The sequence below is a fragment of the Gorilla gorilla genome, chromosome 4 (genome assembly GCF_029281585.2).
Source record: "Gorilla gorilla gorilla isolate KB3781 chromosome 4, NHGRI_mGorGor1-v2.1_pri, whole genome shotgun sequence".
In the NCBI taxonomy this organism is placed as follows: domain Eukaryota; kingdom Metazoa; phylum Chordata; class Mammalia; order Primates; family Hominidae; genus Gorilla; species Gorilla gorilla.
Genome location: NC_073228.2, coordinates 167,304,786 through 167,326,609, shown reverse-complemented (window position 1 = coordinate 167,326,609; position 21,824 = coordinate 167,304,786). Strand labels below are relative to the sequence as shown.

The 21,824-nt window shown below is 37.9% G+C and overlaps 1 protein-coding gene and 1 long non-coding RNA gene across 3 annotated transcripts in view; one reads left to right on the top strand and one right to left on the bottom strand.

Moving 5' to 3' along the window:
- Positions 1 to 8,113: 8,113 nt before the first annotated feature.
- On the top strand, positions 8,114 to 19,009 carry LOC109026988 (uncharacterized). Its single transcript, XR_002006086.3, has 4 exons — positions 8,114 to 8,470; positions 8,620 to 8,726; positions 12,805 to 12,937; positions 18,892 to 19,009. It is a non-coding gene; the product is annotated as an uncharacterized lncRNA (long non-coding RNA).
- Positions 10,244 to 21,824, bottom strand: part of HMMR (hyaluronan mediated motility receptor) — a 31,421-nt gene continuing 19,840 nt past the window's right edge. For both annotated transcript variants that reach the window (XM_004042954.4, XM_019027766.3), the window contains exons 13-18: positions 19,372 to 19,518; positions 18,988 to 19,140; positions 18,797 to 18,896; positions 17,922 to 18,098; positions 11,637 to 11,799; positions 10,244 to 11,073 (exon numbers count right to left, since the gene is read on the bottom strand). In XM_004042954.4, the coding sequence (XP_004043002.3) occupies positions 11,021 to 11,073; positions 11,637 to 11,799; positions 17,922 to 18,098; positions 18,797 to 18,896; positions 18,988 to 19,140; positions 19,372 to 19,518 (793 nt within the window). In that variant the 3' untranslated portion in view covers positions 10,244 to 11,020. The remainder of the gene's footprint in view (positions 11,074 to 11,636; positions 11,800 to 17,921; positions 18,099 to 18,796; positions 18,897 to 18,987; positions 19,141 to 19,371; positions 19,519 to 21,824) is intronic.

Sequence of the window (21,824 nt, the reverse complement as noted above, 5' to 3'; positions counted from 1 at the left end):
GGAGCAAAGCCCAGTAATCTGTTTTCGAAGACTTTCAAGGGTGATGAATGTGCTCAGTGAGCTTTGCACCGCTATTCTGAATTATGGCTCTGTACCAATTTAAGAACATCAAAAATTGACATTCAAATTGAACTAAAAAAATCATCTAACTTTTAATGTTACATTCATTTAGAGCACACAGCGCATGGTAAACTGTAAGAGGCATTCAGAGAAATCTATTAATATAAATTATGAAGAATTGTGTGTGTGTTTGCATTTGTGAACAAATGTGAACCTGAAAAAGCCAGACCTTCAAGATGGATCCCAAGTGGCTAACTGGGCATAATTTATTTATTTTTATTATTTCAAGACAGGGTCTCCCTCTGTCACCCACGTTGGAGAGCAGTGGTGCCATCACAGCTCACTGCAGCCTCAAACTCCTGGGCCCCACGTAATTCTACAGCCTCAGCCTCCCAGGCAGCTCCATAGATAAGGAGTGAATATTTGCCTTGGCCATTCCTGGATTCCTTAGCTCCAGACTCCAAGCACACATTCTTTAGATGTCCTCCATAGATAGAAGTGAATATTCGCCTTGGCCATTCCCGGATTCCTTAGCTCCAAGCACACATTCTTCTTAGACCACAGGGTATTCTCAGGGTATGCTTAAAGTTATTGCTGTCAGGTGCATCTGCCATACAACGCTATTTATTTATTTATTTATTTATTTATTATTTTTAAGACGGACTCTCGCTCTGCTGCCCAGGCTGGAATGTAGTGACATGATCTCGGCTCACTGCAAGCTCCGCCTCCCGGGTTCAAGCAATTCTCCTGCCTCAGCCTCCTGAGTAGCTAGGATTACAGGTGTATGCCACCACACTCGGCTAATTTTTGTATTTTTAGTAGAGACGGTGTTTCACCATGTTGGTCAGGCTGGTCTCGAACTCCTGACCTCAAGTGATCCGCCTGCCTCAGCCTCCCAAGGTGCTGGGATTACAGGCATGAGCCACAGCGCCCAGCTCAGACAACACTTTAAAAAGGAAGATATAAGAATAGCCGATAAGCACATAGAGAAGCAAATTAAAACCACATCAAGATACCATTACATACCTAACAGAATGGCCAAAGTTAAAGACTGGAAGCATCAAATGATAATATAAGGGAGGCAAATTTTACTTCTACCTTTTCAGGGTTTTCTGGCTAGACTTAAGAATTAAATTAAGGTAGATCAACATACAAGACTATTTTATACGAACTTAATGTGGCATGGGCCCTTCCAAAGGAAGTGAAGACCCAAAGATGGAGTTAGAGTTGCAATTAAATACCAAATTAGACAGAATACTAAATTGTGAAAAAGTAAATTTTTGAGGCTAGAAGATCAGTTATTTTAATAAGGTTGGTACAGAATTATCTTGGCATTAACTTCCTGTCTTTGGTGATAGGAATGTTACTTTACTTCTAGTACGGGAGGGCATCATTCATGTGAGGATTTCATCTGCTTTTAAGAAACAGAAGAAAGGTCACAGTGATCTTCTTGTGCCTGCTGTTTTTTAAGCATATTTAACTTAAAATAGTCAAAATGCCAGTGTGGCATATTTTGGGGTAGTATATTCTCAACTGCTTCACTAACAAGCATTTTGAATGACTACAATGCTCTTTTATTGCTAGAGGGAGTATAAAATGATACAACCACTTTAGAAAACTGGCAGTTTTTATAAGGTTACATGTATGCCTCAGAGAAATAAGAACAATAAGAAAAAAAAAGGAAGAAAATAAAATAAAATAAAGTTAAACATACACCTATTCTGGCCAGGCGCAGTGGCTCATGCCTGTAATCCCAGCACTTTGGGAGGCCAGGACGGGTGGATCACGAGGTCAGGAGTGAGAGACCAGCCTGACCAACATGAAGAAACCCCATCTGTACTGAAAAAAATACAAAAATTAGTGGGTGTGGTGGCATGTGCCTGTAATCCCAGCTACTCAGGAGGCTGAGGCAGGAGAATTGCTTGAACCCGGGAGGCATAGGTTGCAGTGAGCCGAGATCGTGCCACTGCACTCACGCCTGGGTGACAGAGAGAGACTCCATCTCAAAAACAAACAAACAAACAAACAAAAAACATACACCTATTCCATGACCCAGTAATTCTACTTCTAGGTGCTTACCCAAGAGAAATAAAACATATATTTATAAAGACTCACACAAGAATATTCATAGCAGCTTAATTCAAAACAGATTAAAACTGGAAACAACATAAACATCCATCAGCAGATGAATGGGTAAACAAATAGTGGTGTATCTATACTGTGGAATATTACTTAGCTATACAAAGAAATGAACTATGTAAGTGAATCTCAAAGTCATTATGATGAGTAAAAGAAACTAAATACAAAAGAGTATGATTTTACTTACGTGAAATTCTAAAATAGATTAAATTAATTTATTGTCATCTTGTCTCCCAAACCAAATCTTCCTCTTAACCTCCCAAGTTTGTCTGAAAGATACTATGACACTAATTAACTCAGCTAGATTCAAGTACGCATATGAAAATTTATTAGGGGATAAAGATAGTAAATTTAAAATGGATCATTAAAAAAATAAGGCTGTCAATGCTTTGTGTGGAAACTGAAAAAAAATAAGGCTGGATTCTAATTCACTTATACTAAAATAAGTACTTTACAAATTTAAAAAGTTGAACTATTATTGTTTCATTTATCATGGTTAAAAGAGTTAAACTAAAAAAGTGGAACAAAAGCATTAGAAGAGTATATATAAAATAATCTTGACGTGAGGAAACCTTTTATAACCATATTATGGCATTTAGAAACCAAAAGGGAAAATATCATAAATTAAACCATAGATTTTTGTAAAAAGCTGCACAACAACAATAATGATAATTAACAAAGCCAAAAGACAAACCAAAGGAAAATAAGATCAAATGTAAAAAGCAATTCATTGTTAATAAAAGTCGAAAGGCAAAAACACACAGGACAACATGCTGGAACTTACCAGTAGTCAAGAAAATGAAAATTAAACTTGACAATATTTTAAATTAACAGATTGAAAAATATTTAAAGACTAAAGCTTTTTATTAAAAATTAATATTTTTTGTCTGCTTTGTTAACTATGGTATTTATTTGTCAAGATAGGCTAGTTTTACACTAAGGTAACAAATCCAAGATCACCATGCTTAACCTTAGAAAGTTTTTACTTCCCACTCAGGCTATACATCAGAGAAGTCAGCCAGATCTCTGCATCACACAGTTTCCCAGAGAGCAGGTCCAAGGAGCTTCCTCCCTTCAGTGGTTTCAAAAATATATGATAAGAGAACATTCCAGGCAGATGAATCAAGTGCACAGAAGATAGGCCTACTCAGCCTGATGTGCTCAAGCATCTGCAAGGAGTCCAGTGTGGCTAAAAACAATAAAATAGGGAAAGCTGGGCCAGGTGGCTCACACCTGTAATCCCAACACTTTGGGAGGCTGAGGCATGTAGATTGCTTGAGCCCAGGAGTTTGAGACCAGCCTGGGCAACATGATGAAACCCCATCTTCATAAAAAAAAAAAAAATGCAAAAGAATTAGCCGAGGATAGTGGCACATAGCTGTAGTCACAGCTGCTTGGGAGGCTGAAGTGGGAGGATCACTTGAGCTTGGGAGATTGAGGCTGCAGTGAGCCAAGAAGTGTACCACTGCACTTCGGTCTGGGTGACAGAGCAAGACCCTGTCTCAAATAAATAAATAAATAAATAAATAAATAAATAAATAAATAAATAAAGGAGAAGGAGGAGGAGAAGGAGAAGGAGAAGGAAAAAAGCCAGAGAGGGAAGCGAGTGGAAGTGTGAGATTGTAGATCTGTTAGGACCATTAGGGCCACTGGAAAGACTTACTTCAGCTTTCACTTTTGGCATATCCAGACATCTGCCTGCACTACCACAGACTGAATAATCCTTTAAAGACAGAGCAGGTTATTTTACTACTTGCTTACAATCTTTCAGTAACTTCCCATCTACAAGGCCCTGCAGGATCTGTGCCGCATCTTTGACTCTACCTTCCTTGTCTGCCCTTCTCCTCAAATAGTATACACCCCGATCTTACTTAGACCCTCATGTTTTCCTCTCTCACAGTATCCTATACCTTTATTTTTTTACCATTAAAAAAGTGTGTGTGACCATTATTTACTTCACATCTATCACCTTTCACTTAAAAACACAAGGGGCAAAGTCTTGTTCTCCTCTGTGTATCAGCACCAAATTCAGTCCCTGGCACTGGATGAATATTTTATAAATATTTTTGAATATATAAATGAATGAATAAATGAAATGCAGTATAATCAAAATCAAAAGCATACTTATAAGTGAATCTATTTTATCCTCAGACCACTAAATTCTTCAGTGTGTAAATACATGAAGATAATACTTTTTAAAATTGTTTCTCCCAGAAAAGAGAATTGATTTTAAACAATTCAAATCAGTGGGCTATGTGTATATAATTATTCACTTGTTAAAGATAATTAGTTTGGCTTTCACTCTTTTTCTTGAAAACTACAAAGTCCTAATGGATGAAGAGACAATAGGTTGGAAAATGGATGAATGTTACTGTGGCTAGAGATGAAGAGACAAGATATTGACCCCACCCTCTTTGTTGTAACAGTTTCTGGAAAATCTATTTGTCGAAATTTGCTTTGTGATGGGAGTTTAGATGACTCCTAATTTAAAGGACTAATGAATAAGCTAGTGTTGGAGTCTCAAGTAAAACCTTCGTAAGGATAGATGTCTTGGGGTCCAGCTTCACCCACAAATAGGTTCTGGGGCCTAGTTTCATATTTTCACCACCTCTGTCATCCTTCTCACCCTGTTTTAGGGGGTGTTCACATAGAAGTCATGAACAGCAGCAAGAAGAGGATCTGAAAGAACGATACTGAGGAAGGAGGCAGGGCATCCTGACCTCTGTCCTCTCTTGTCAACAGTGTGAAACACGAACAAGTATTCAAGGTTAAAAGTTACTGTAGATCAATAGGGCATGAGTTAGACTAGACAGGGTGTTCAGTTCCCAAACCCAGTGTGATGTTTAATTGTTATGTTTAATTTTATACATCAACTTGACTAGATCATAGGTTGACCGTGGGCACTACCTCAGGGGCTGTCTGTGAGGGTGTTTCTGAATGAGGTTAATATTTGAATTAGTGGATGCACTAAAGCTGATTGAGGGTCCATTGAAGGCTGAGTAGAACAAAAAACAAAGGAAGGGAGAATTAATCCCTTCTTCCTGACTGTTTGAGCTGGAACATCAGTCTTTTGCTGACTTTGGACTGAGACTTACACCTTCTGCTATGATGGTTCTCAGGCTTTCAAGCTTGTACTGAACAACACCTGCTTTCCTGGGTCTCCAGCCTGCAAATGGCAGGTTGCAAGCCTTCTCAGCCTTCATAATCATGTCAGCCAATTCCTCATAGTAAATCAACTTTTCTATGTATCTCTTACTGGTTCTATTTCTCTGGAGAACTGTGACTAATACAGATTTTGGTACCAAGAGTTGTTCTAGAGGGACAGAATGTTAGGGATGAGTTTCCTGATGGTTCCAGGGTTTTTGGGATTGGTACTCTGATCTTATTAAATATGTTAATGATTCTTTCCAGTTAGTAAAGTGAGCACTGAGTGCATAGCATGATCTGGCAATAGAAATACACAAAATAATTGCATTGGCCACTTCTAATCAGCCAGTTATAAGAGGCAAGGAGCTGGCTAACTGTGTATATGATTTTTTTTTTTTGATTTTTGGAAAACTAATTGTTGATGGCTGTTATGAAACCTTTGTTCTTGTCTTCTTAGTCTAAAAGAACTTAAGAGACACAGAGTGGAGAAGTTGCAGCATTAAACAATTCATTGCAAAGGAAAAAGAATATTTTGAAAGTTAGGTGCACAATAGATAGTACATCCTTAGAGAGAGGATTCAGTACAGGCCGCTGGTAAGGATGAGATCACAAAGACTGGCACTAGGGAGACTCCCTTTCTGGGAATCTTACATGATTAATCATAAGGGGGTGGGAAGAGGTGTTACTAGTAAGCATGTTCTGGGTGTCCTCTGGGTGCACAAGAGCAGTAGCTGTACATGCTTGTTCATATATCGCATGTCTCATTAGCATCTTAAATCTCCACCCAGCAGTGGGTTTTTTACTATTATAATGAACAAAGGGTCAGGCTGAGGATAGGTAAAATCAAAATGTATATGCTATCTACAGGGAAATTTCCTACTGAAGATAGCTTTTCTTGAATTAGCTTGACTACAATGTGAATGCTGGGGCTTATTTTGTTGAAGTATGTGGTGCAGTAAGCCACAGTTGCTGCATACCAAGGGCATGTTTACTTCCTTGACTACCTATTCTGCCTCATAATGAGTATAATGAGGACAGTTGGTTGTTTCTAATGTCACCGGATAAAGTGGTGCAAAAAAAGGTGAGTGTAGGGATTTTTGTTCCCAGCTCAAGTGCTCCATAATCTGAAAGCTTCTATGTGCACCCTGAAGAAAACCCTATCTCCTGTAGCCCCAGAGCTGAGACTGTTGAAAATCAAACACAGCATCTCATCCTGTGACTGGCTGAATTACAACACAAATTAGAATTCCAGCCTTGCAGAGTGACTATTGTTAAAATGAGGGCACTTACTGAAAAAAAAATGGGATTCTGTAAACTAGGATTGGGACATATGGGAAGACCTTGAAGAAGCTGGGGACATTAAGCCCCTAAATTCTGATGAGTCTTCTTTGCTAGTGGAGAGGCTTCTCAACCCCATTGGAAGCAGCTTCTCCATTTCCAGTGATAGTACCCTCCAACCTGTCTGTGATGATTAACACTGCATTGCCTGAGGAAATTGTAATGGCCTCCTTAGAGGCAGTTGATATGCAAGACAATGTCCGTTCTCCTCCAGACCCAACTCCACCACCCTTCTTTGCTTCTAGACCTGAAACTAGACAGGAACAAAGTGTTACCTATGAAGAGATGTGCTATACTCCAAAGAGTTACTCAAAGTCTCTAATTTATACAGACAAAAACCTGGGAACATATGTCAGAATGGATAGTAAAGGTGTTGGAAAATGATGGAAGGAACATAAAGTTGGATCAGGTCAAATTTATTGACATGGGCTCACTAAGCCAAGATTCTGCATTTAACATTGCAGCTTGGGGAGTTAGAAAGGGTGCTCACAGTTTGATTGGCTTACTAAAACATGGAAAAGATGAATTGGAAGTGCTGGATATACCTTGGTTTAATCTAGAGGATGGGATTAAAAGGTTTAGGAATATTGGGAAATTAGATTTTTCACTTAAGAACTACTCATCCACACTGGGAAGGTCAAGAAAGCATACCTTTCACCAATACTATGAGAAAGAAATTTGCAAGGAGAGCTCCAGCATCTTTTTCAGAACTCTGTGATGGCTCTTCTCTGTAGGCCAGAGCTCACTGCAGTCACCGAACTGGAAAACCTAAATATAATGGAAGCAAAGGATCCCAGGGTGGCAAGGGTCAAGTAATGGGACTCAACCACCAAAGGCAAGGTGAAGTGGTTATCATAATGACAGAGCCAAAGGAACAATTAGAATAATCTCACTTGTAGACCTATGCTTTGGCTAGTTGATCATGGTTTCCCTAGACGTGAAATAGATAGGAAGCCTACTGAAGTCTTACTTGATCTGTATAAGCAGAAAACTTCTAAGTCAAGTGACGAAAGTTGAACTTGAATCATAAAAACAGAATCGTGGTCCCTTAATTCCCAAACTTGAGCCACTTTATAGATCCCAAAACCCTTCGATTGAAGGGGAGGACCTCAAGGGGACCCTGGTCCATAACCAAATGTTTATACTGTTAGTCTTTCTCCTAGTCCTCCGCAAAGGGATGTACAACCTTTACCAACGTAACTGTGTATTAGAAAAAGGGAATAATCAGATCTTTTGTGAACTAGTGGACACTGGCTCTCTGAAGTGACACTAATTTCAGGAGATCCAAAGTGCTACTGTCAGGGTAGCAGCTTATGGAGGTCAGGTGATCAGCAGAGTTTTAGCTTAGTTCCATCTCACAATGGGCCCAGTGAATTCCTGAACCTATCCTGTGGTTATCCCCTAGTTCTAGAATGTATAATTAGAATACAGTCAGCAGCTGACAGAATCCACACATTGGTTTCCTTACTTATGGAGTGAGGGCTATTATGGTGGAAAAGGCCAAGTAGAAGCCACTAGAACTATCTGTACTTAGGAAAATAGTAAACCAAAAGCAATGCTCAATTCCTATAGGGACTGAAGAGATTAGTGCCACCATAAGTACTTGAAGGAAGGCGGGGTGGTGATTCCTACCATATCTCCATTCAACTCGCCTATTTAGCCTGAGCAGAAGACAGATGGATTATCACAAACTTAACTAGGTGGTGACTCCAATTGCAGCTACGGTACCAGATGTATTGCTTGAGCAAATTAACACAACCCCTGGTTCCTGGTATGCGGCTACCTGGTATGATCTGACAAATGCCTTTTTCTCCATCCCTGTCTATAAGGCCAACCAGAAGCAGTTTGCTTTTAGCTAGCAAGGCTAGAAATGCACCTTCATGTCCTACCTCAGGGCATATCAACTCACCAGCCCTGTCCTAATTTTGTTCACAGGAATCTTGATTGCCTTTTCTTTCCACATCACATTGGCCCATTACATTGATGACATTATGCTCACTGGACCTAATGAGTGAGATATAGCAACTACTCCAGACCTATTGGTAAGACATTTGCATGTCAGAAGTGGGAAGTAAATCCAACAAAAATTCAAAGGCTTTTTCATGTCCCAGTAAAATTTCTAGGGGTCCAGTGGTATGAGGCATGTTGAGATACCCCTTCTAAGGTAAGTTTTTGCATCTGCCCCCTCCTACAACCAGAAGAGGCATGACATGTGGCAGGCCTCTTTGGATTTTGGAGACGTTTCCTCATTTGAGTTTGTTACTCTGGCCCATTTACTGAGTGACTTGAAAAGCTGCTAGTTTGGAGTAGGACTGCCAGTTTGGAGTAGGACTCAGAATAGGAAAAGGTTCTGCAATAGGTCCAGGCTATTGTGTAAGCTGCTTTGTTGCTTGGGACATATGAATTTGCAGATCCAATGGTATTTGAAGTGTCAGTGGCAGATAGAGATGCTGTTGGAACCTTTGGCAGGCCCATATAGATGAATCTCAGTGCAGACCCTTAGTATTTTGAAGAAAGACCTGTTATCCTATGCAGATAACTACTCTTTTGAGAAACAGCTCTGGGCCTACTGCTGGGCTTCAGTAGGGACTGAATGCTTACCGTGGTCAATTAAGTTACCATGCGACCTGAGCTGCCCATCATGAGCTGGGTGTTATCTGACCCACAAGCCATAATGCTGGGTGTGGACAGCAGGAGTACATCATCAAAGAACATGTTATGTATGTGACTGGGCCCAGGCAGGACCTGAAGGCAAAAGCAAGTTACATGAAGAAGTGACCCAAATGCCCATGGTCCCTGTTCCTGCTACCTTGCCTTTTTTCTCCCAAGCTCATGGAGAGTCCCCTATGATGAGTTGACAGGAAGAAACAACATGCACCTAGTTTATAGATGGTTCTGTGTGATATGTAGGCATCACCTGAAAGTGGATAGCTACAGTACACCAGCCCTTCTCTGGGACATCCCTGAAGGATAGTGGTAAAGAGAAATCCTCCCAGTGGGCAGAACTTTGGGCAGTGCACCTGGTTGTTCATCTTGTTACCCCATGTTGGCTAAAAGTAGAAGTCCTGAAGCATTTTATTATTTATTTATATATTTTTTAGAGATGGGGTATCACTATGTTGCTCAGGCTGGTCTTGAATTCCTCCCGCCTCAGCCTCCCAAAGTGTTGGGATTATAAGCGTGAGCCACTGGGCCCAGCCCATTAAACCATTTTATTTTATTAGACAATTTTTCTAATTTCTACGTTTCTTCTGAACTTTAAAAAACTGTATTTTAAAATTCAACCATGTATTAAGATCTAATAAAGTAATAATGAAAAGCAATTCTGACTGATAGTCCCTGTTGGGCCATCAGTGAGAACACATTATGAAAAACGTAGCTTATAAATATCATACCAATGATATGTGCAAAACAGGCATTTTAGAGAGAGATTTACCACTTTCTAAACAGTATCTTTTGTGATTCTGGGGACAAGGTGGTGTGGGTAGGGTAGAGATGATAAATACATCTTACACAGAAGCATGAATGTAACTTCATAAAATACAAGCTGAAAAATTAATTGGTTAAATGACTTACTGTGTAATTTTATTTCATATTACACAAATGTTAATCAAATGCTGAGTAGACATGCAGATGACAAGCAGTATATGACAAACTCTGAAGAAATAGTTACATGTAGAGTTTCTCAGATTTTTAGTGTATCTAAGAATTAACTGAAGAGTTTGTTAAGAATGCAGGCTTAAAGGCCAATCCACAGATTATAATTTCATACAAATAGGATGGAGCCTAAGAACCTGTAAATTATTAAACGACTGATTAAAAATAGAGAGGTTTCTATGAAGTTAGGCTTGTCCTTATTTCTTATTTGAACTGGACAAGTAGAAGGATAATAGGTAGGATCAAGTGAGCATTATCAGAATCAAAGTAGAGGCAATAACAAGCCAAGGTGTTTTAGCCTAGCTAAAGAAGCTCAGACTAGAAAAGACCTCCAGGATCAAGCTGAAGGATCTGGGGTTTAGACTCTTGAAACTAAGGTTTCAGAACAGGAGGATAATAATATGATACTGACTTTTAAGTTGATGAGATGCATTCTAAGCTGGAAAGCCAGCGAAAGGGTTCAGAATGAGGTGATAAAGGTGAGCATTAGGGAGGAGGTATTTGCAAGAAAAAATAAAACGTCAAAAGACACTTTGGTAAAAAATGTTCCTTTCACATATTTAAGGATTGGCAGTTAAAATTAAATACAACATTATAAAATACCCATGTCAAATATAATAACAGCAACATCAATAACAACAAGACGAATGAAATAATCTTCAACAGGTTTTTCAGATGTTTACTTCCATGATTCTTGACACTCCATAGGAGTTCGGTAACAGTTTGTATTGCCTAGAAGAATTATTGAAAAGAAGGATTAGTAATCTAGATTAAAACGAATTTATCCATCATTATAAACTAAAAACAGGCCTTGTATCTTCTTTAAGGCAGATGAAGCAATATATTCTGTAAGATAATTTTTAGATTTCTTTATCATTTCAACCAACTTTAATTTATTGTGATAGACAAACATTCACAGTCAAGAAATAAGAAATTTACCTCTCTAAAACTACAAATCAGAAAATGATTAAAGACCTAAGAGACATTTAGGTTAAAATGCTAAGGGTATTATAGAGGGAGTAATTTGGGGTGTGTGGACAGGGACAAAATAGTCATGCAAAGCTTCAAGGAAGATTTGAGATTTGCCTTGAAGAACAGGCAGAATCCAGGTATACAGAAAAGAAAGCATAGAAGGAGGAAAAAAACAGTCACTGTACACAACAATCTCAGTAAGAACTGCTTTTATCAGAAGGTGTCAACAAATTTTCACAGTTCATAAAATGGATGACTTGCTAAATGCTATAAAAGCAAATCCAAAGGAAGAGGGCACTTTTATACATTTATTCATGTCTTACCTTCTTTTAATGGGGTCTTCAGGGCAAAATTTTCTTTACTTTCATGATGAAAAGCCTTTGAAGGATCAAAGTGTTTGATACCTAGGACTTTATTCAATTCCTCTTGAAGTTTTGTCTCACTTTGTTTTTTTTTAGCAAGCTGACAGCGGAGTTTTGATACTTCCTAGGTAAAAAGAAATAATAGGTAATAAACAATTATTAAAGATTATGTCAGTGAAATGTGTTACCAATGTTGCGGGCAAATTCCAAAGTTGTTTATGTATTATCACACTCAACAGCAAAAATCACTACTAGACACAGACTTTAAGACTGAATTACAAAATGACATGAAACAGCTGTGACAAAGGAGATACAGTCTTTTAAATCTCCTTGCCCCTCTACAGCTACAAAGCTATTTTTCTGATAAAAGTTCAACTCAAAAGTAATTGCTGAGATGGACTTCTGGCATGACAGCATGAAAGTTCTGCTGACCTGCTCCCTAGTGAAACTAAAAGTTATAAAATGTTAACCAGTTAAAGCCTCTGAAAATTGACCTAAGGGAAAAACAGCAAATGAAGAAACATCTATTCAAGAAAATCTGCAAAAATTTGGTGAAAAAGAGCCTGCAGTATTTAAGCCAAAACTCCTTCCCCTCTTCCCACTCCCAGCTTAGCAAGGCAAAGTCCACACCAGACGGCTACAGCCAAAAGCACAGGGCCCTCTTTTCCCCCAACTCCGAGTCAGAAGCTTCCCTCCCAGGAGGACCAGGACATCACAGTTTCTCATTTTGTCCCCAGCTCCCTGTGGCTGCGGTTATATCCTGGACAAATGCAATTGTGAGGTGGGGGGATCCCTTCCTCCACTCAGCCCCATTCATGGAACAGGGGCTCACCTTGGGCACAGTGTGTTGAAAATGCTGGGCCCCGATGACTCTTTCTCTCGCTCATGAGGGGGATGGTTCTACACCAGGAGGTTACTCAAGAGGGCCTGAGGCTATTCCTCATCTCTTCCCCACAAGTCCACTGAAAACTCAGCTCCTAGGGCAGAGGAGGTCACTCAGAGAGAAAACTGCCATTGTCCCCAATTTCAGCTCTAGTCCTGACTCAGGGATATTGTCGGGGGAGGGGGAAAGGAGGGCGGAAAAGACAAGTAGGCCATAAAACAGGTAGCTCCTCATTTCTTTTCAAAGGAACTGACTTCACCTGCAACAGAGCTTGGAGAAGCTGAAGCCTAAGGGTGCTCTAAAGCAGGGGTCCCCAACCTCCGGGCTACAGACCAATACCCATCCAAGGCCTGTTAGGAACCCGGCTGCAGAGCAGGAGGTAAGTGGTCAGCCAGGAAGCATTAAGCATTACCCCCTGAGCTCCCCCTCCTGGCAGATCAGCTGCAGCATTAGATTCTCACAGCAGTGTGAACCCTACTGTGAAATGCACATGTGAGGGATCTAGGTTGCATGCTCCTTATGAGAATCTAATGCCTCATGATCTGAGGTGGAACACTTTAATCCTGAAACCATCCACATAACCCCATCACAAGCTGGGTGATCCGGTCTGTGGAAAAACTGCCTTCCACAAAACTGGTCCCTGGTGCCAAAAAGGTTGGGGAACCATTAAAGAACAGTGGTGGTTATAGTGAGAGAGAATTGGGAGGAGATTTAAGATACAGGCTGAACAGTAGACTAGTTAGTTTGCAGGAGAAAACTAGGGAATATGATAGCTGGGACGAGCCCTTCTGTAGTCAGAATAAATATCCAGCACTGCTCTCATATGCAATCCCTACAAAGGAGCCAGAATTTGATTGGATTAGTTTATAGAGCAATTTATGCCCTAAGGCACTGTTGCAAATAATCAAGCAAGGAGCCAGCATCTACTGGAGTTTACAGCCACTGTGTTCACGGAAAGAGAGGAAGGCAGCCCTACCAAAGCAAGTGTCATCCCAGGGTAATTGTGGGCACACCTAAAACTGTACCTCCCTGAACAGCAACATCAGAGGCACAATACTGTTGGGGTCTGGGGAGGTAGTGGGATAGGTTTCACTAAAATAATTGAGCCACTCATTAAGCAAACAAGCAAATAAAAAGCCCCAAAAGGAGGGGGAGCTGTACCCAGAAATGCTACAATATATGATCTAAAAATTTACTTTCCAATGAAAAATTACAAGGCATGCCAAAAAACAGAAAAGTATAACCTATACATTTGGACAAAAGGAGAAAAAATGTCTGAGAGTAATCGGATGTTGGATTTTTCAGCCATTAAACAAGGGCTGAAAAACCACCTATTGAGTACTATCCTTACTGCCTGGCTGACAGGACCTGTCATACCCTACCTCAGTATCATGCAATGCACCCATGTAACAAATCTGCATATGTACCCCCACATCTAAAATAAAAGATGAAATTATAAAAAAGAAAAGTTCTTGGCCAGGTGCAGTGGCTCAAGCCTATAATCCCAGCATTTTGAGGCCAAAGCTGGTAGATTCCTTGAGCCCAGGAGCTCCAGACCAGCCTGGGCAACATGGCAAAACTCTTGACTCTACAAAAAGTAGAAAAATTAGCCGGGTGTGGCGGCACACACCTGTAGTCCCAGCTACTTGGGAGGCTGAGGTGGGAGGATCACCTGAGCCCAGGGAGGTTGAGGCTGCAGTGAGCCGTGATTGCATCACTGCACTCCAGCCTGGTGACAGAGTGAGATCCTGTCTCTAAAAAAACCCAAAAACCAAACAAAAAAATAAAGTTCTTTCTCCACTAAAAATTTAAAAAAAGAAAGAAACTTAAAAAAAAAAGACTCAAATTACTAGAATCAGAAATAAAGAGGAGCCATTACTACTGACCTTACAGAAATAAAAAAAAAGATTATAAAGGAATACTATGAACAATTATATACCAACAAATTAGGCACATTTATAGAAAGACATAAACTACTCAAGAAGAAAACCGAATCAAGAAGAAAGAGATAATCTGAATAAGCCTATATCAAGTAAAGATATTGAATTAGTAACCAAAAAATATTCACAAGAAAAACCAAGGTCCAGATGTCTTCACCAATAAATTCCACCACACATTCAATGAAGAATTAATACCAATTATTCAAAAACCATTCCACATAGAAAAGAGGGAACATTTCTCACTCATTTTATGATGTCACCATTACTCTGATACCAAAATGAGACAGAGACATTAAAAAAACAAAAACAAAGCAAAGAAACCTACAGACCAGTATCTCTTAGGAATATGGCTGAAAAAAACCCCTCAGCAACATATAAAAATAATTATATGCCATAACCAAGTGAGATTTATCTCAGAAGGTTAGATTAACATCTAAAAATCAATTAATAAAATACATCATATCAACAGAATAAAAAAATTACATGATAATCTCAATAGAAATAGAAGAAGCACTTGATAGAATTCATTACCCTTTCATATAAAAATGCTCAACAAACTAGGAAACAGAAGGGAAATTCTTCAACTTGATAAAGAGCATCTATGACAAATCGACATCTTTGTTTTTTTTAGATTGTTTCGCTGTTGTCTCCCAGGCTCAATGGCTCCATCTCGGTTCACTGCAACCTCTGTCTTCTGGGTTCAAGCGATTCTCCTACCCAAGTAGCTGGGATTACAGGCGCCCGCCGCCACACCTAGCTAACTTTTGTATTTTTAGTAGAGACGAGGTTTCACCATGTTGGCCAGGCTGGTCTCAAACTCCTGACCTCAGGTGATCCACCTGCCTTGGCCTCCCAGAGTGCTGGGATTACAGGCGTAAGCCACCTCGGCTGGCCGACAAATCAACATCTAATAATGTCACGCTATATACATCATACAGGTAACATCATACATCATGGAGAAAGACTTAATGCTTTCCCCCTAGATCAGGAACAAAGCAAGGCTGTCCGTCCATTTTCATTACTTCTAAATTCAACACTGTATTATACTACAGGTTTTAGCCAGAGATATTCGACAAGAAAAAGAAATAAAAGGCATCCAGATTGGAAAATAAGTAAAACTATCTCTATTTGCAAAAGACATGATCTATAAAAACATCCTAAGGAATCCACTAAAAAAGTATTAGAACTAAAATGAGTTTAGCAAGGGTGCAGGATACAAGATAAATATATTAAAATCAATTGTATTTCTATACACTGGCAATGAACAATCCAAAAATGAAATTAACAATTTCATTTACAAAACATCAAAAAGAATAAAATAGTAATAAATTTAACAAAAGAAGTGGAAAACTTATACTCTGAAAACTATAAAACATTGTTGAAAGAAATTAAATGAGATCTAAATAATTGGAAAAATATCCCATATTCATATATTAGAAGACTTAACCTAGTGAAGATAATATGTCCCAAACTGATCTACAGATTCAATGCAATTCCCATCAGAATCCCAGCTGGTTTCTTTGTAGAAAAACTGACTCCAAAATTAATATAGAATTGCAAGAGGTCCAGAATAGACAAAACCATATTGAAAAATACAAAGAGGACTCACGCTTCCTGATTTCAAAACTTACTACAAAACAACAGTAATCAAGACAGTGTGCTGGCACAAGGATAGATGTATAGATCAATGGAAGACAGTTGAGAGTCTAGAAATAAATCCATACATGTACAGTCTAAATGATTTTTTAATTGGATGCTAACTCCATTAACTGGAGGCAAGAATATTCTCTTTAAAAAATAGTGTGGGGACTATTGCATGTCCACATGCTAAAGAATGAAGCTGGACCCTTACCTCACACCACATACAAAAATTAACTCAAAATCAATCAATAATCTAAATGTAAGAGCTAAAACTATAAACCTCTTAGAAGAAAACACAGGGGTAAATCTTCCTGACCTTGAATTTGGCAGAGGAGATAGATAGCAAGGAACGAACAAACAAAAAAATAGACACACTGGACGTCATAAAAGTTTTTTGGGTCAAAGGACATCATCAAGAAAGTGAAAAGACAATGCACAGAATGGGAGAAGATATTTGCAAATAATACGTAAGAGACTTGTGTCCAGAATAGATGAAGAATTCTCACAATAATAAAAAGACTAATAATCCAATTTAAAAATGAGCAGAGTATAAACAGACATTTCTTTCATGAAGATATACAAATGGCCAGTAAGCACATGAAAAGATGACCAACATCATCACCAATTAAGAAAATGCAAGTTAAGTTAATGAGATACCACTTCATACCCACTACAATGGCTAGGATAAAGAAGACAGATAATAACAAATGTTGGTAAGAATGTGGAGAAATTGGAACCCTCGTACACTGCCTGTAGAATATAGATTGGTATGAGCCACTTTTGAATACAGCCTGACCTTTCTATGGCCATACCACCCTGAACGCACCCGATCTCATCTGAATGTAGTCTGATACTTCCTGAAATGATTAAATGTAGAGTTATCAAATGATCTGGCAATTTCCCTCCTATTATTTCCCAGGGAAATAAAAACAAATGTCCATACAAAAACTTGTACATGAATGTTTATGGTAGCATTATTCATAATAGCCAAAAATGTGCAAACAAGTGTTTATCAACTGACAAACGAATAAATAAAATGTGGTATACCCACATAATGAATTATTAGGCTATAAAAAAAATACTCTCCATGCTACAACACAGGTGAATCTTGAAAATATTATGCTAATTGACTGAAAGAAGCCAGTAACAAAAGGCCACATATTATTTGAATCCATGAATATGCCAGGTCCACAATAGGGAAATCAACAGAGACAGAAAGTAGATTAGTGGTTTCTTAGGGCTGAAGGGTGGGGTGGGGTGAGGAGATAGGAGAGTGTTAGGAAAAGGATAACAAGGTTTCATTTTGAGGTGATGAAAATGTCCTAAAATTGACTATGGTGATGGTTGCACAAATCTGTGAGTATACTAAAAAACACTGAATTGTCCACTTTCAATGGGTGGATTGTATGGGTTGTCAATTATATCTCAATACATATGTTAAAAAAATTAAATGCCCAAATATTTTTGAACACTGCTTCTCTTTATGGTTTTACATCAACGAGTTTGCAGTTTTGCAAATGGAAATAGATATGTAAAGCTTAATGAATTCATCCAATTACTCAAGTAATTTTCAATATATTAAGAAGGTAGCTAGAAAACTTTAGAACATTGAATGCCCATCTGGTCAACACTCTAAAATAAATCCACTAAATCACAGCTCAATTTTCCTCTAAAAACTGTTATTTTTTTCTGATACCAAAGATATTCATTTTATTTAAGTATTATAGTTAGAATAACCCCCACTCCAATATCTTTAATAAAATGAAAAGTCATTTTACAAACCAATTTGAGTTGGCTATTTTCATCTTTCAACTTCACAACATGCTTGATTTTTTGTTTCAAATTCTGATGACCCAATAATTTAGCATATGAATCTCTTATTTTATTTAGCTGTTCCTGAGCTGCACCATGTTCATTCAACAATGCCTGTTTTTCTGCTTCAAAAGCATCTAGTTGTAGCTGAAAAAGATTTTTTAAATAAAGTTAAGACTTAAAACAGTTTGATCTTACTAGTTTCATATAAACCATAAACACTAAAGAAAATTAAAAACACAAATGAAAACAAGGTATGTTCACATATTCTCAGGGCTCTCCATAGATTCTCTACGAAAATCTTTTAAACTTTGTATTTTTCATTTTAAAGATCATTAAAACAGAGGAAAAGAAACAAGGTAAAAAAGCCAGCTGGCCAGTTTTATCTGTATCAGTTAGATTACCACATTATAACCAATACTGTACTTCTAAGTTCCAAAATCAGCATTTATTCTTTTTTCTTTTAAAAGATCAGTATATTGAGAAACGATGAGTATTTGCAATAAGTCATCACAAATTAAAATAGGTTAATTATCAAAAGCTCATACCAGGCAAGCCCTCTGAGCCAAACTTTTAAGTTCCACATTACAAAATTTTTTTTAAACCATAAAGGGTCCATTGAAAAAATTATGTCAATTAAATTTGTCAATTATATTTCAATAATGTGGGAAAAAATTATGCATAATTTAATAAAATGTATAAACCTTTAATAGTGAGCTAAATTGGCACTGTAAGTGCAGAGCAAAATGATCTTGCAGAAAACCTGAGTCACTGTCCTCACTATAATAGGGAACAAAGTGAGTCCCTAAAATAAACACAAGTAAGTTTACTCCTAACTGACAAACCTGAAAAGGTTTTGTTTTATTATATAGTTCTTCATAGAGGAGACGCCACTTGTTAATTTCTTCAGTTAATTCTGCTGTTGTATTTTCTTTTTCAGCTTTTCTGCATGGAAGAATTAAATTGAGAAAAACATATTTAAAAAATAACATCGTAACTGAGTTAACATGGCACTCAGGTTCTAATCACAGATTACCTTCCTTCTTCAACTTCCAGCTGTTTTCTAAAGTCTTCCTCCTGTTGCTTGAGTTGGTTCTGCAAATCAGTTATTTTTTGAAGAAAAGAAACTGTGATTTCTTTAATTTCTGTTTCTTTTAGTGCTGACTTGGTCTGCAGATCTAGAAGCATCCTTTGGTTTGAGAGAGAAGAGGTCACTAAACATTTTATAGCCACTTTCATTACTTTTTCCTTTTTTTTTTTTTAAACCTCAAGGAACTCTTCAAGAAGTGTCATTTTTTAACTGAGTAAATTCTTAATTTGCAATATAAGATGGCCAAAAGCAAGCCAAGGGACAGTTACTAGCTGGCTTTCAACATTAAATTGTCTTAATGGTTCTAAGGCCATTATTTGCTCTATATACCTTACATATTCTTGATTTGAGCTCTCAGTTGCCAAAATCTGATGCTGAACATCCTCTGCATTTTTTCCAGCCTTGGCCACTTTTTCCTGTAATGATGAGTTCTCCAGCTTAAGATCTTCTATCTCACTGGCTGTTAACGCTTTATAGCTTATTAAAAAGAAAAAAAAGTCAAAGTAGTTTTCTAACTATTGCGTATGACAATCATAACTGATCAGTTTACACTTTATATACTTCTAAGTAAAACTAAAAAGTTTTTAATGTATTCATGCATTTAACACAGGTAAGAATTCAGTGTTCTGAGGCAAGTACTAATGAGTTTACATGGCATCTGCTGTGTATTCAAAGAAAAAAAAATCAAGTGCAGGAGGTATGCATACAGAGATGGAAAAGAAATCAACTACCAAGCATGAAAATTACTCACAATTCAAAAAATAAGAAGTGAGACTAGAGCCTAATGAGTAAGAAAGGCTGGAGCAGAAGCTGGTGGCATGAGGGTCATCACCGCAGGGCACAGTGGGCTTACCTGGGGGACAGACGGGAACCATTAAAGGCGTCCAAGTAGGCTGGGCGTGGTGGCTCATGCCTGTAATCCCAGCACTCTGGGAGGCCGAGACGGGTGGATCACCTGAGGTCAGGAGTTCGAGACCAGCATGACCAACATGGTGAAACCCCGTCACTACTAAAAACACAAAAAATTAGCCAAGCGTGGGGGTGGACACCTGTAATCTCAGCTACTCAGGAGGCTGAGGCAGGAGAATCACTTGAACCTGGGAGGGGGAGGTTGCAGTGACCTGAGATAGTGCTATTGCACTCCAGCCTGGGCAACAAGAGCGAAACTCCGACTCAAAATATATAAACAAATAAATAAAATAAAAAGGTGTTTAATTAAATGTGTAGCTCACTCTAGAGCTATGAGGAAGATGGATTAGGGCATGGGAAAGAATGGAAAATTGAAGGATCAACTCGAAAACAATTATTTATCAGCCCAGGTGAGTGATAAAGGAGGCTTAGACTAAGGAGCTGGCAATGGAAAGACACAAGATCTCTTTTGGAAGCAGAGTAGAAAAATTCAAGAGATAGATTGAATATTGGGGGTAAGGAAGAGAGAATGAAGAAGGATGACTCTAAGATTTATAGAATGAAAAGCTGGGAAGATGATGTCACTGATTACAATAAAAACAATGAGACTAGGGGTAGAAAGCAATGGAAGGATCAACAGTTGGTTTGGACAGGTTAATATTAAAAGACAGTGTGATATCTACTTGAAGATGTCAAGTGGGTAACTGGATATGTGAATATGGAGCTGTAAAGAAAGGTCTGGTTTGATGAAATAAATTTTAATGCCACGAGTATATGGATAGTGAGTGAAATCACAGAATAGATAAAAACCTCCTGAAGCACTATTCTTCAAACTAACGAGAAGGGAAATTCCTTTACAGGATTGATATTAGCAATAAATATATATATATAATTTACATATATTTATATAATTTATATGTTCTGGTACAATAAAAATTATAAATAAAACATATACACTTATAAATTATTTATCTATGTGTCTGTCATAATGTATCACATGTGGGAACAGATCACTGGGGAAACAAGGTACAATTTAATGAATTAAATTAAACTAGGCAATTGGTTGTCCATAGGGAAAACAAAAAATGAATTTGATCCCTGTATTGCTACACAAACAGAAATCAGTTCTAGGTGGAAAAATGGAAAGTGAAATTTTAAGACTTTTAGAAGAAAACTGGTTGAATATCTTTACACCTTGAGATAGAAAGAAGTTCTTAAGTGAGAAGCAAAAGTACCCACATACAGATAAATATTTTAACCATATTGAAATCAAGAATTTCCACTCATCAGAAGAAACCAAAAAGAAAATAAAAAAATAAGCTAAACTGGCAGAAGATACCTGTAACCCATATGGCTGATAAAGAAAACCTCTACAAATCAATGAGGAAAAGATGATAACCCTATAGACAAATAAACAAAAGTCATAAACAAGCATTTTATGGAAAAGGAAAGATGAATTATCCACAATAAGAAGCCATTTTACACTAAGTACACTGGCAAAGTTTAAGAAGTCTAACAAGCTTTGGCAAAGAAGATAAATGGAAACTTATACAACACTAGTGGGAGTGTAGATTCTTACTCCCACATTGGAAAGTGATTTGATATTAAGTTTCAGAGTTGAACATTCATATAGCTTTGGCTTTAGAGAAATTCTTACATACATGTATTCTTATAGTCACCAAATAACTAATAATAACTAACCAAATGGGAAACAACTCAAAGTCCAAAGAATGAATAAATAAGTTGTGGTATATTCATACAATAAAATACTCATAGCAGTGACTATCAACAAACCGTAGCCTCAGACAACACAATTCAATCCTGAAAACACACATAATGCAGAATGAAAAAATAAGTCCCAGGAAACGGCATAT